General features: G+C 43.1%; 1 protein-coding gene across 1 annotated transcript in view; it reads left to right on the top strand.

Annotated features, from left to right (window-relative positions):
* UNC45B (unc-45 myosin chaperone B) overlaps positions 1-10,945 on the top strand; it is a 32,994-nt gene extending 22,049 nt beyond the window's left edge. Inside the window, exons 14-20 of the mRNA XM_030537001.1 lie at positions 35-162; positions 1,063-1,129; positions 3,573-3,686; positions 3,790-3,905; positions 7,207-7,324; positions 8,245-8,400; positions 10,124-10,945. Coding sequence (XP_030392861.1) covers positions 35-162; positions 1,063-1,129; positions 3,573-3,686; positions 3,790-3,905; positions 7,207-7,324; positions 8,245-8,400; positions 10,124-10,390 — 966 coding nt within the window. The 3' untranslated portion in view covers positions 10,391-10,945. The remainder of the gene's footprint in view (positions 1-34; positions 163-1,062; positions 1,130-3,572; positions 3,687-3,789; positions 3,906-7,206; positions 7,325-8,244; positions 8,401-10,123) is intronic.
* Positions 10,946-14,110: the final 3,165 nt, after the last annotated feature.

Here is a 14,110-nt window from a genome sequence, read left to right as displayed (position 1 = left end):
AGCCCTGCTCATTCTTTTTTAATGCCCCTTTCAGGACAAGAAGGACTTTGTTTTGAAGCGAGTGAAACGGCTGCTGAAAGCTGGTGTCATTTCAGCCCTGGCCTGTATGGTGAAGGCTGATAGTGCCATCTTAACGGACCAGACCAAGGAGCTGCTAGCCAGGTATACCTGCCTCACTCAAACACACACTGAGGTGCAGAAGCAGCATATCTAGCACTGAGGCAGCTCTTTGGGTAATTACTGTAGATGGTCTTACATGAGAAAACCTTCACTGAAAAGCTAATGTGGGGGCTCCACTGCATTTTACAGCTCTGTTTAAAGCCCAAGTGGCTTAAACTTCCAAGTCACAGAATAAACTGGTTTGGTTGCAAATGTATTAACCATTGAGCCACATTAAAGCTCTTGGCGCAAAGCGCAATTTACATTCTGTCAAAAGAAAACTGCGTGCTGTGGATTCCCACCAGTGAGGTCGGCTAATAAAAGCTAAAGGTGGCAGCAGAGGAAAATGAGTTTTTTACAAACATCTAAATGTTGGTCCTAAAACTAATTGCCGATCTACCACTAGGCTGCAGTTTGAATTGCTAATCTTACAAAACTTTATACAAATCTAATGGAACAGGGAGGAATTGAAGAGGATCGAAGCTGTTACAGTTCTCTGACTGAGGTGATAGAATCGTAGAATATCAGGGTTGGAAGGGACCACAGGAGGTATCTAGTCCAACCCTCTGCTCAAAGCAGGAGCAACACCAGCTAAATCATCCCAGCCAAGGCTTTGTCAAACCTGATTTTAAAAACCTCTAACGAAGGAGTCCACCACCTCCCTAGGTAAACTATTCCAGTGCTTCACCATCCTCCTAGTGAAAAAGGTTTTCCTCATATCAAACCTAAGTGTTATTGCACTATATTAAAACTTAGGTATTACTGGTGAATATACCTGCTGAATTTAGTACTATTCACTGAATATCAGCCACTCACATCATACCAGGGTGAGCAGGTGGGATGGAGTCTCTTTGCAGATCGGTTTAACTGAGCAATGCTGTTGTTGTTGTTGTTTTTTTGCAGGGTATTCCTTGCCTTGTGTGAGGATCCCAAGGACCGTGGTACCATTGTAGCTCAAGGTGGTGGAAAGGTAACTGATTATCATTACACCTTTAGAATATTCTGAAACAGATGCTCACAATTAGCAATCCAAGCCATCTGGATTTGCATATGTGGGGAACTGTCATCATATAACACAAGCCATGGGGTGCCCAAACTAATTATACACATTGCTAATGATCTGAAACCTTAACCCCTTGATAAAAGGGAAAGTGGACCTCCTGGTTATGGTTTTTAACTTGAGCATGCAGGAAAACTAAATTCTTCTTGGAGTGATTGCAAGTGTCTGTTCCACTGTAGGTGTCTTGTGCTCCAGCACACAACTGTTGGAGAGTGTTTCCCTTATGCCAGTGGTGCCCTTGGACCTCTTAATGAGCCCCCCCGACATCACTTCCACTTCACACACAGAATCACGGCTGCCTCCTCCACCCCAATATTGTGGCCTGGAGGCTTTGTAGTAAACTTCAGCAAAGGAGACTTGCTCCAGAGAAGTTCAGGATGTGCTGCTGAATAATAGGAAACAACCAACTGGAAGTATTTGCCTGGCTAAATAGAAGAGATTTTCCATCTGGTCCAAACTGAAAGGGATTTTCCCTGTTCTTGCTTCTATTCAGCACATGCTGGACTCTCTCTTCTGTCCTTGAAACAACAAGGACTGGCGATTAGCCTATCAGAATATACCTGAGGGCTATATCAGCATTGCACCCACATGCAGAGAACCGTTCTGTCTGTTCCAACCCGATGGCCATAAGATTTTTAAAGGGATTGGACAGACTGTTCCTGCAGGTACAGAGCCCTATTCCACCATGGAACCTCAGTCTAGTCTGAACAAAGCTGATGAGTCCCCTGCACCGCCTTGAGTCCTAGTGACTTGCTCTGTTGCACCTTTTAATGAAGGTAACGTTTTTAGTAGCCATTACATCAGCCAGGAGAGTGGGGGAGTTGAGGGCTCTAATATCTGATCCTCCATATATGGATTTTTATGCAGACAAAGCCTACCTTTGTCCTCATCCAAGTTTTCTTACAAAAGTGGTCTCCATTTTTCCTATTAAGTATGCAATTTTCTTACCGACTGTCTTCCCAAAACCTCATGGTAATAAAGGGAAGGAGAGATGACATGCTTTGTATGTTAGATCTTCAGTGTTTTATCTGGAATGGACTAAACCTTTCAGGTCTTCCTCTCAACCGTTCATTGCATTTGTGGACAGAATGAAGGGCAGTCCTGTTTCCATGCCAAGGATTTCGTCATGGATACACAGTTGTATTCAACTGTGTAACCAGTTGGCTACCATGAAGCCACCAAATAGTGTTGAGTCGTTCAATTAGGTCCCAGTGACCTCTGCGGCTTTTCTGGCTAGCACGTCCATATTGAACGTTTGCAAAGCGGCAACTGGTCATCATGTCATGCACCAGCGTAGCAAGAGGCAATCTCTCAACAATCTCGAGACCATGTTAAATTTGGATGAGTGGTCTTCCGGTCCCTGTTCAAACAGACTCCAAACCCACCTCCAGATGGAACTGCCTGTGAGTCACCTACAGTGGAATGGGACACGTGCAGTCACTGGAAAAACTGTAACTGCTGTTCAGGATGTGTTGCACATGTCCATTTCACAACCTGCCCTCCTTCCCTTCTCTGAGACTTTCCAGTAGGAAGGAACTGAGGGGCTTCGGGGCAGCTCAGCCCTTTATGCCTGTGTCCAAGGCAGCAGAGGGCACTTGGGCCACCCTGACAGGTACCACTGGAGTGCACCTACAATGGAATGCACATGTGCAACAAACTTGATGAACAAAGTTATGGAAAGGTTAGTAACTGTTGTTTTTTGCAAGACCAGCCTTTCTTCAAAGGAAGGCCACTTTCCCCGATATTTTAAATATATACATACATACCCTCCCCAAACAAACAGAAGTGATCCAGGATTCAAATATCTGCTGCCTCGTTTAGTGCACCACTAGCAGATTTGCTGGATGAGATGGGGTTTTTGTTTTCTTGTGTCCTCTTAAGAGATGACATTTCCTAAAGCAATGCTTGATGGGGTCCAATCACAGGTTGAGCACGTTGGCATTCGCTGATGCTGTGCTGTGCTATAAACTCCAGAAGGTGGTGCCTCTACCAGGCACTTCAGGAACGATTTCCTCTAATATCGGCTGGCTCCTGCATCAGCCAGGAATCCTGTTCTACTGCGCAAGAGAAGTTGTCCTTTGAAGTGGGCTCCTGCAACACTGACCCTTCAGTCATGCCCCATGCAGGCCACCAGTGAAGCAATGATAGTAGTTGATAGCAACTGAAGTAGTCTGTGGGCTCGTGTGTGGGTATTTGACAACACAGAAACATGAGACCCGATGTGCTCTGTAATTCAGAGTTTATTTGGACAAAACTTGACTCTTCCAGAGGCTGTTCTGTAATAAACTCGAGTAAAATAAAGACAATACTGTAAATCTTTTCATAAGCCTCCGTTCTTTGCTGTGTATAATAGGCCCTGATACCTCTGGCACTAGAAGGCACAGATGTCGGCAAAGTGAAGGCTTCTCATGCTCTAGCCAAAATTGCTGCCATTTCCAATCCAGACATAGCATTCCCAGGAGAGAGGGTAAGTAAATGTAATTTTCCTTTGAGGTATTTTTGTGATAAACCAATGGAAACGGACAGAGATCCAGAAACCAAAGTGACAATCCTATATTCCCTACTCTTAGGTGTATGAGGTGGTCCGGCCGCTGGTCAGCTTGTTGAATACAGAGAGAGATGGGCTGCAGAATTATGAGGCTCTATTAGGTCTCACTAACTTGTCAGGAAGAAGTGACAAACTCAGGTAAGTTACAATGGTTTTGTCACCTTTTCCCCCATACTGCCACTTAATCAGATTGTGAAATGGTTTAAGAAAGTCCTGATAAAGCAGACTCTCCTTTCAGGTTACATCGGTATCGCTCAGAAAATGGCTCTCTCAGACCAATGACTTGGTGGTCGGTTAGTGAAATGTTCAAAGATTTTTTTTCCCCCCATTAAAATGTTTAACCTTCATCAAAAAAAATTTTTTTTATGGAAATTTGAGTTTTTGTTGAAAAGCTAAAAAATTGTTTTTCTTTGAAAACTGAAAAATATGAATATAATTTTTTAAAAAAAGTTAAATTACTCAAAGCCACTTTTCATGTGAAAATCTTGGTGAAATTTTTTCACCCAGCTCTAGTCAGTTCCATCCCAGGAGCTGGATTCCTACTGTGGCACAATGCCTTCATTAAGTAGCAACATGAGACCAGCAGAAGGTGAATTCTGTTTAATGTCTCACTCTAATTCTCATGGCATGTTCGGTCAATATACCTGGGTTATCCACCACTTCAAATAATCCTTTGCAGTTTAATAATCCCATGAGCCATCCAATCTCCAGGGAACTTTTTAAATAGATGTAGATCCTTGCAGCTGTTGGTCACCAGTGGCCAAAATTTCTAGCCCTCTGACACTCTACGGCCTACGTTAAAACAATTAGTGGTCTGTTGTATTAACATAGATGGAATGTGTTGACCCAAAGAGTCAAAGATGTGACCGTGTTGCTGTCCAACATTAAACAGTTTTAAACTGTTTGGTATACCAAGACGTCATCTTGCTTAGTACCATGACAAACACATCAGTAAACAATCAGTGGTCTGTTGTATTAACATAGATGGAATGTGTTGACCCAAAGAGACAAAGATGTGACCCTGTCACTGTCCAACATTAAACAGTTTTAAACTGTTTGGTATACCGAGAAGTCAGCTTGCTTAGTACCATGACAAACACATCAGTAAATGTTCTTTTAACCTGTTGTTAAAGATACAGAAAAGAAAGAAAAGCAGTTAAAGCATTTGAAATGGGAAGTATTAAATAAGGGATTAATTTTAACACCATCCCTTGTTCTCTTTTCCTTTTCCGTCCATCCATCTCGGCTAACTTCTCCTCCAAAATCTTTTCTTTTTTTTTTTTTAAAGAATCCCAAAAGGGAGTGGCTGGCAGAATAGCCTCCCTCTCGTTATTCTGTTCACCAATTAGGCCTAACTTTCGACACATCAATTTTGGTTTATTGATTTCTGATCTCCCACTTTTCTCACTTACCAGGAATGATCTTAACATGCTCCCATGTTCTAGCAGGGGGCCTTTGGGTTTGCCCTAATCTCGTTTTTGTCTGCGTTTCGCACTTTTTTCTGTCAACATTTATTGTTACAGGTTATTGTCACACTTTATGAACTTTCTCACAGTTGAGCTCAAAATTAAGGTAAATGTGTAGGCCCAATGATCACAACAGGTCTCACCATCCTCCTGCTACCCCAACCTTTTGTTTTTGTGGTTGAATTTATTTCGAGAAGGAAAGGAGAAGTCTGAAGTACTGTTCCTTTAAGATTAGGGGAGGTGTAAGTGGAGCAGCAAGAACATGGAGACATACTTGTGTATCTGAAGGAAAGGCCAGGACAACGGAACACAAGTGTATCCATACTTCTTCACTTAAGGGTGTGTTTGCATGATGTGTAGCTGCATGGAATAGAACAGGTTGAAAACCAAAAATCCTTAAAATAAACTAAGGGATCTGCAGATCAGGCTTCTGTCAGGGCAAACTGATGTGGCAAGCACCTGCTCCCTTCTGAATGCGCTTTCATGGTCAACTGGCAAAGTTCAGGGAAAAAAAAAATCAATTAGAAGTAGGGCTTCCGATTTTAGGTTTTAGCCAATAAACCCCAAGTGGAGTCTATCTAATAAACACCGGAAAAGATGAGTCAATTCATGTTGACGTTACTTCTTTCCCAGTGCAGTCTATTTATATAGGCTATGTTCCTGCTCCCTGGTTTGTATCGAAGGGCTCATCTACACAGAGCAGTAATGAGGACTATGGGGGTCTGATTTCTAAAGCGCACGAAGGTGTTGTGCATTAATTGATCCATGCAGACCCTGCTGGTTCACGCTAAAGGTTCCTTAGTGTGCTTTAACATTTGAAACGGTACTATGTTAAAGTGAACTAGTGAACACACGCAATCAATGCTATACTGGGGTTCAATAACACAGATACAAAGCTTAAACTAACATGTAAGTCATTTTTATACATATAATAAAAATTAAAGTAAGTCCTAGTTACACAAGAATTTTGGGAAGCACTGAAAAAAATCTTCTCATTATCCAAGAGAGCCCTGAAAACCACTGATATTTGGACATCTACATAAAACTCAAATTACTAAAAATAAACCCTGAAAAACAGAAGCCCTGATTATAAGGAATACCCTACACTTCTCTCCCATCCTGAAGAGGATGTCCTATCCCAGTGCCTGATCAGTCAATCATTTGCCCCAATATTGGCTTGTCTTTGCATTAGCTTGTTAATTTTATTGGGAAGATGAGCAATTGCTGAGATCTACAGTTTTAATTTTATTTGTTTAATATGAACTCACACAGAACTTCAGGATAGTCTCTGATGAACAGCTACAGTAGTTTCCTCTCCAGCTCTGCAAAGCGGACTTTGAACTCCAATCCTACGCAGCATGGAGCATTTTTCACGAAGACACATTACATCTCTAAACACAGGGCATTAACAAGGTGGAAAGTAATAGAAAGAAAATAGGGTTCTGACTGTTTACCCACAGCTAAAGATCAGAAGATGTTACACTACTAGAACAATATGTAATCAAGATAAATCTTCCTGCATGATTGGCACTGAAGTGACCTGACAATGATTCCTGTTAGAAGAAGGAAGGGGTAGATAAATTAAATTAATGGAGGATAGGTCCATCAATGTTTCTTATCCAGGCTGGGCAGGGATGGTGTCCCTAGCCTCTGTTTGCCAGAAGCTCGAAATGGACCATAGGGGATGGATCACCTGTTCTGTCCATTCCCTCTGGGGCACCTGGCATTGGCCACTGTCAGAAGACAGGATACCGACCTAGCTGGACCTTTGGTCTGACCCTGTATAACTGTTCTTATGAAGGGGTGGCTGAAGGAATTACTTTTTAAATTAGTGATAAAAAGTTTCAGGGCTTAGATGGAGACGGCTTGTTTTTAAAGGCTTTCCCTGCCTACTTTGCCTGCTGGCTAATATTTCATGGCAAGCACATTGTAGCACATGCTGTGACCATATCTTTTTGCTGCCCTTAATTCAGGCTGAAGATCATCAAAGAGAAAGCCCTACCAGACATCGAGAACTACATGTTTGAGAACCACGACCAACTCCGCCAGGCAGCTACAGAGTGCATGTGCAACCTGGTTGTCAACAAAGAGGTAACCATTGGGCCGCGTGCAGCACGGCTTGATGCACTGCTTTTTGAATGGCATTGAGAAGGTCGATTAGGAACTTCTGGTCTCCTAATATAAGAACAAGGACATTCAGTGAAACTGACAGGTGTCGAATTCAAATCTCAAACTTTTTTGCTTAGCATGTAATTAGATTGTGGAACTCATTGCCACAGAATGGGGGAGGCCAGGAACTTGGAAAGAGTCAAAGAGGGATTGGCTCTTTAGATGGGTAACAAGAATATCTAGAGCTAAAGTAGTTAATGCTGGGAAATGTTTTGGAAAGAATCTAAACCATCTTGCATCGAGGCTTAAACAAGACTCTCTTAGGGATTAAGCTGACACTTACTGGGGAACAGGTTATCCCACATTTTCCCACCGTGGGGCTCCTGCCACCTTCCTCTGAAACATCTGGAGCTGGCCACTGTTTGAGACAGGATACCAGACTTCAATGGACCACTCGTCTGGTGTAATATGGCAGTTCCTAGATCAGGGGTAGGCAACCTATGGTTCAGCATGCAAGCTGATTTTCAGTGGCACTCACACTGCCCGGGTCCTGGCCACCGGTCCGGGGGCTCTGCATTTTAATTTAATTTGAAAAGATGCTTCTTAAACATTTTTAAAACCTTGTTTACTTTACATACAACAATTATTTAGTTATATATTATAGACTTAGAGACCTTCTAAAAACGTTAAAATATATTTCTGGCATGCAAAACCTTAAATTAGAGTGAATGAATGAAGACTCGGCACACCATTTCTGAAAGGGTGCCGACCCCTGTACTAGATACTTTAATACATGTTTTCTAGTACGTATTGATATCCGACAGTTTGTGAAACTGCCACTCCAGTATGAATCCCATAAGCCTTGCAACTCACTCCCCATTTTTGCATTTCGTTCTGTTGAGGTTCAAGAGAGATTTGTGGCCGATGGAAACGACCGACTCAAGCTGATCGTGTTACTGTGTGGCGAGGATGACGTGAAGGTCCAGAATGCAGCGGCAGGAGCCCTGGCCATGCTCACAGCAGCACACAAGAAGCTCTGCCATAAAATGACCCAAGTGGTAAGAGGAAAAATTGAATGCCCTAAACACTAAATAGTCTCAAATGCTCAAAGGCAGCCTGGTTATGTTGTAAAATTCTGATGGAGGGATTTTAAACAACTTCTACAGCGACAAACTTAAGTATCTGTGCGAAATCCTAGGAAAAGGAAATAAATTGGAGCACAAAGCTATGTATGTTTAAGCTAACTGTCTAATTTAGTGACTTCCAACAGGGAGTGAGCTACTAAAGCTGATTCGAAGCTCCCTGCCCCAAATTCTTCCCACATTAATGTTTCCTAGGATTAAAACAGCCTTTTTTACCTCATGTGTGCCCAAAAAACTCTAGCTGGAGACTTGAGATAGCAGGGTCTGTCCCTTCACCCTGTACACTCTCATGTCCAAAACCTATGGCTGGTGTGACCCAAGCATCATTACATTTAGGCTTGGCAGGATCATTTCAGTGGGTAATTTTGATGGTGGTTTCTAATTTTTTCCCCATTTTTATTGGTTCAAATGTTGGCTGCTGTAGGAAATTGTGGGGAGGTCAGACCATTCATGCCAGTAGATGCTGAGATTCAAAAAGTTTAAAGCTTTGTTACAGTTAAAACACACATTGATGTCCGGCTATTTGGTTTGTGTATTCTGACGTGATGTTGACAAACGCTTCAGTTTTCAAGCAATGTTTATCTTTGCCCAGCTGTGCAGTTTGATTACTAGCAATGGGAATATTTTTTTAAAAATCTATGTGCATGCCGTGAAATCAACATTTCCCGGTGTTTACTGATAGCAATCTAATCCTTCCAAGCCGACCTATGATGTATATTATGCAGGGTGGACCCACTGTACCGACAGTTCCTTCTCAACCAAGTTGTTGTTTTTGTAGTGAATGTATTTTATTTTCATTTGTTACTTCCCTGCATACAATTTGTATGTATTCTGCTGCGGCTGCCCCTCCTCCTTTCATGGTTGGGGCATCCTTGATGCGCGCGCGCACATCTCTTAAGTGCCTCTTCGTTTCCTGGAGGCTTTAATTTCTCTTCTTCAAGGCTATGCCCCAAACCCTGGGTTTTAAACTCTGCCTGACTTTTGTAAAACTGGGATAACTCAACCCCTCTGAAGTCTGAAAGTGAGTCTAAATTCATTGGTACAGATGAGATGCTCAGTTGCAACAGTAAGGAGTACCACAGTAAAGCCTATTTTAAAAAAAAATCAAACCCTCCTCCCCACGCACACCCCATTTCAGCTAGCTTTACATTGTGATGGACCCATGCAAAACTCTGACCTTCGCATGGTTGCCACACAATAAAAAACAGGCTCCAAACCTTGGATTCGGGGTCCATTTACAAAGGTGGATACAGCCCAGCCAGACTGCGAGGGCAGGTGCTGCCGAATGCAGGTAGCCCCAGAGCAGTTTGTGGAAGCCCTTCACTCCGCCAGCACTGCGTCTGACCTTACCATGCAAGGGCTAAGTATTCACCTTACCATGCAAGGGCTAAGTATTCAGAAACAAACCGAGGAAGGGAATTTAGTGCTTGTTACGCAAGCTGGTGGCTGTTCTCACTCACAGGTGACAACTTGTCTAGGAATTAAAAGACCAGTTTTCATGCACTGGAATCAGATTGCTACTTTCACTCCCTTGAAAAGTGCCTTACTTAGGGGCAAGCTAACCTTGCACTTCAATGATTTCTCCTGCTGTAAAAAAACTACTATTTTTTTTAAACTCACAGCTTTTCCTTCCTTGCAGACAACCCAATGGCTGGAAATCTTGCAGAGGCTCTGCCTGCATGAAAAGCTGGAGGTGCAGCACCGTGGGCTGGTGGTTGCTCACAACCTGATCAATGCAGACCAGGAGCTGGCCAAGAAACTGGTGGAGAGTGAGATGCTAGAGATCCTGACACTGGTTGGTAAACAGGCAGATGACTCCAAGAAACAGCATGTTATCAATGTGGCTCGCGAGTGTCTTGTGAAGTGCATGGACTATGGGCTGATCAAACCCTTCTCCCAGGCATGAGACCCCAAGGCAATGGCAGCCTGTCAAGAGAAACCAAACAGAAGGGTAAGGCACATGGAAGGGCTGCAGATCTACAGGATTCACAGAAGGAAATTCAGTTTAATTGCTAAGGCTTTGTTGAGCACAGGCTATATTTTGTTTTTATGCCTGGGAAAAATAAATCTTAGTAATTCCTAGACACTGCAACCTTTAGTGCCAGGATTGCATTGCTAGCCATGAACACATCAAAGTTCCACCGTAAAAGAATCAATCCATGCAACGTATTCCGCTGCTGCTGGTTCAGGATGTCTCAAAAGTTTAGGGCAAGATAGAGGTTCCAAGTAGACTTTTTCTGATGGGAAAAAATCACAACGTTTTATATTTCAGCAGTTCCTAGTGATGTTAGAAGAACAGAGGTGAAAAGTTGAATTGTCTCACATCACATTTATAAAGGAGTTTGGTTTTTTTGAAAATATTTGATGTTTGTATGACTGGAATGCAAATACTTAGTGTGTGAACATTGGGTGGATTCTCCATTAATAAATTATGTACTTTGTTCTGTGTGGGTTTCTTCAATGTTGCATTATCTCCATTTGTGAGTAGTGAGTAATTCCTGAGATGCTTTCTATTAAGTGCCCATCAACCTACCACTGTATCTACAAAGCAGTGAATCTCAGAAACATGGCACAAAAACCACCTCTGACCTTGCAGTAAAATGTTTCAAAAATGGCCCCGTTCTGTTCAGATGACTGTGCAGGGACATCACACAACCGTGCGAAGGTAGTGAGGTTGCTCTGACACAACCCAGCTGGGCCTGAAGCACGGATGCTACTGTGTGCAATCATGGTTTGCAGAAATATGTTCTCGCTTTTCTCTATCCAAAGTAATCCAAGCATGGAGGATAATATACTGGATGTGAAATGGTGGTAAGAGAAAACTCTGAGGAGCTGACCCTGACATCTGTATTTAACAAGGGCATTTATAAGCAACAGAGAATATGAGCTGCTTATGGAAAAACTACAACTGCTTAGCCGTTGTTTGCAAGTGTCTGCTCCAAATCTTGGAGTCACTAGAGCTCTTTACTATGGCAGGAGCATGGGGTGAGCATCAGGGAGGTGCCTTTGGTTGCTCCCATAAACAGGCGAGGTGGCTAAGGTAAGCCCCTGCCGAAAGTCATTGCATATGTTCAGTGGGGCTTGTTCGGACGGTAGCGAAAATCTCTGAAGACTCCATGTGCACAGAGTATGTACTGCTAGTGCAGCAGCAGATGCCCCGTTGGCAGATCTGCCAAGCGTCCCATGGAGTGTGACAGGCTTGCCTCTCTCGCAGAGTGAGATTGGTCTATAAATGCTCCTCCCAAGGGGCTACTAGGTCACTGACACCGAGGGCAGGGTCCCTGAGTTGCCAGGCATTTTGTATAGACTGAAGGGGAGCAACGTGTGCAGTCAGGAGAGCAAAGAGTGCACAGCGGTAATCGAGACAATATAACAAAGGATGGATCTAGGATAGGGGGAGACAACCTATGGCACGCGTGCTGAAGGCAGCATGCAAGCTGATTTTCAGTAGCACTCACTGCCCGGGTCCTGGCCACCGATCCGGGGGCTCTACATTTTAATTTAATTTTAAATGAAGCTTCTTAAACATTTTAAAAACCTTATTTACTTTACATACAACAATAGTTTAGTTATATATTATAGACTTATGGAAAGAGACCTTCTAAAAAACGTTAAAATGTATTACTGGCACACGAAACCTTAAATCAGAGTGAATAAACGAAGACTCGGCACAGCACTTCTGAAAGGTTGCTGACCCCTGATCTAGGAGATGCTGAGAATGAAGAAGGAGGATTTAGAATGAGCCAGTGGTAAATAAACCCAACTCCTGTTTCCTCTATAGCAATCTGGGTGGAGCTACGCCAGTGAAAAATAGCAGCTGTGAATGGTGCCAGGGTAGCTGCAGCAGGAAACGTGATGCTCTTCGTGTACTGCACAATGGAAGAGGACTTTGGACACAATTCATATTAAATTTCAAACTATAAACAAATGCAAGGTCCAGTTGACACAAGCTCTGCTACAATACATCAGTTTCCAGTAGCTGTTGCTTGCCTTATGGTATTGCAAATGCATAAATCACTAGGACTTACTCCTGCAAAAGAAAACGGGTGAAAGGATAAAATAAAAGGAACCCATTACATGGCTGTATCTAGAGTCACACCCTTGTAGGGAACTACGTGTACTGGAATTTGGAACTTTAACTGTATTTTGAGCAAGATCTGTTATGCTTGCCAGCACCTTCCTGTTCGGTTTGTATCTTTCCAAAGGACGCTAGAGGGTAGATCCTAGGATCAGTGGTAGGACTTGCTGACAAAGACGTCTGGGTGAGTGGTTGCTTCTTACCTCTGTTATTTGTAATTAGATTGGGAGGCAGGGGGCTGATGAACCTGATCGGTAGGTTGGCAACCTTTCACCTCCAGCCTATTCTCAATGGCTGCTGTACCCTAAATTCGCTGCAGCCTGGAGCTTGTTTGTTTTCTCTCCTGTGTTATGGGGTTTGACTTTCACTTGTTTTTGCTGGTGAGGGTCAGTTGGAGAGCATGGGTTGGCCTATGTTTTACCGTCGCCTTTTTAATGCCTGGCACGTGCTTTGGTGGACCAGTATTCCAGTCCATGGCGTCTAGAGCTGTTCTTAGCCCCTTTTCCTCTCCAGTGGCCTCTCCTATAGGATCTTGTCTTCTATTTTGACCAAGCTGTTCCACCTGATTGAGTCTGCTCAGCCACGCAGTATCAGCAGAGGACTTTTACAGAACTTGTCCTGTTCTGCATTTTCCTTTTTCAGTTTTGTTCTTCTGTGGGCAAGCTCTGCAACCAGGTGGGTTGCTTGTCCTGGAAGGTTTAGTAGCCATTCGTATGGTCTGAAAAGAAAGTAGCTCTATGATGTTTGTGTTAAGATGCAGCATTTTCCTTCCCTGATATTTCCTGGGTCCCTGGGTGATTCAATGTTCCCAGCCCGGAGAAGGCTGTGCAAGTTCCCTCTCTCTAAACACTCAAATGATTTGCAGTGGCAGGTTTTGCATGGCATTGCGGTAAATTTCTGCAAAAAGAACAGGAGTACTTGTGGCACCTTAGAGACTAACAAATTTATTTGAGCATAAGCTTTCGTGGGCTACAGCCCAGTTCATCGGATGCATGTAGTGGAAAATACAGTAGGAAGAACACACACACACACACCATGAAACAATGGGTGTTACCATACACACTATAAGGAGTGATCAGTTAAGGTGAGCTATTAGCAGCAGGAGAGAAAAGGAACTGTTTGTAGTGGTAAAGAAAATGGCCCATTTCTAGCAATTGACAAGGAGATGTAAGGAAATGCTGGGGGGGGGGGGGAATAAGCATGGGGAAATCGTTTTACTTTGTGTAATAGGCCCATCCACTCCCAGTCTTTATTCAAGGCTAGTTTGATGGTGTCCAATTTGCAAATTAATTCCAATTCAGTAGTCTCTTGTTGGAGTCTGTTTCTGAAGTTTTTGTTGTTGTAATATTGCGACTTTTAGGTCTGTAATCTAATGGCCAGGGAGATTGAAGTGTTCTCCAACTGGATTTTGAATGTTATAATTCTTGATGTCTGATTTGAGTCCATTTATTCTTTTACGTAGAGACTCTCTGGTTTGGCCAATGTACATGGCAGAGATTTCTGTAATTTACCTCCAAGATGTCTGAACAGTGTCCCTTATTCTGTCCC

Source organism: Gopherus evgoodei, chromosome 17, assembly GCF_007399415.2.
Source record: "Gopherus evgoodei ecotype Sinaloan lineage chromosome 17, rGopEvg1_v1.p, whole genome shotgun sequence".
NCBI classification, from domain to species: domain Eukaryota; kingdom Metazoa; phylum Chordata; order Testudines; family Testudinidae; genus Gopherus; species Gopherus evgoodei.
This window is presented reverse-complemented; position numbering and strand designations above follow the sequence as displayed.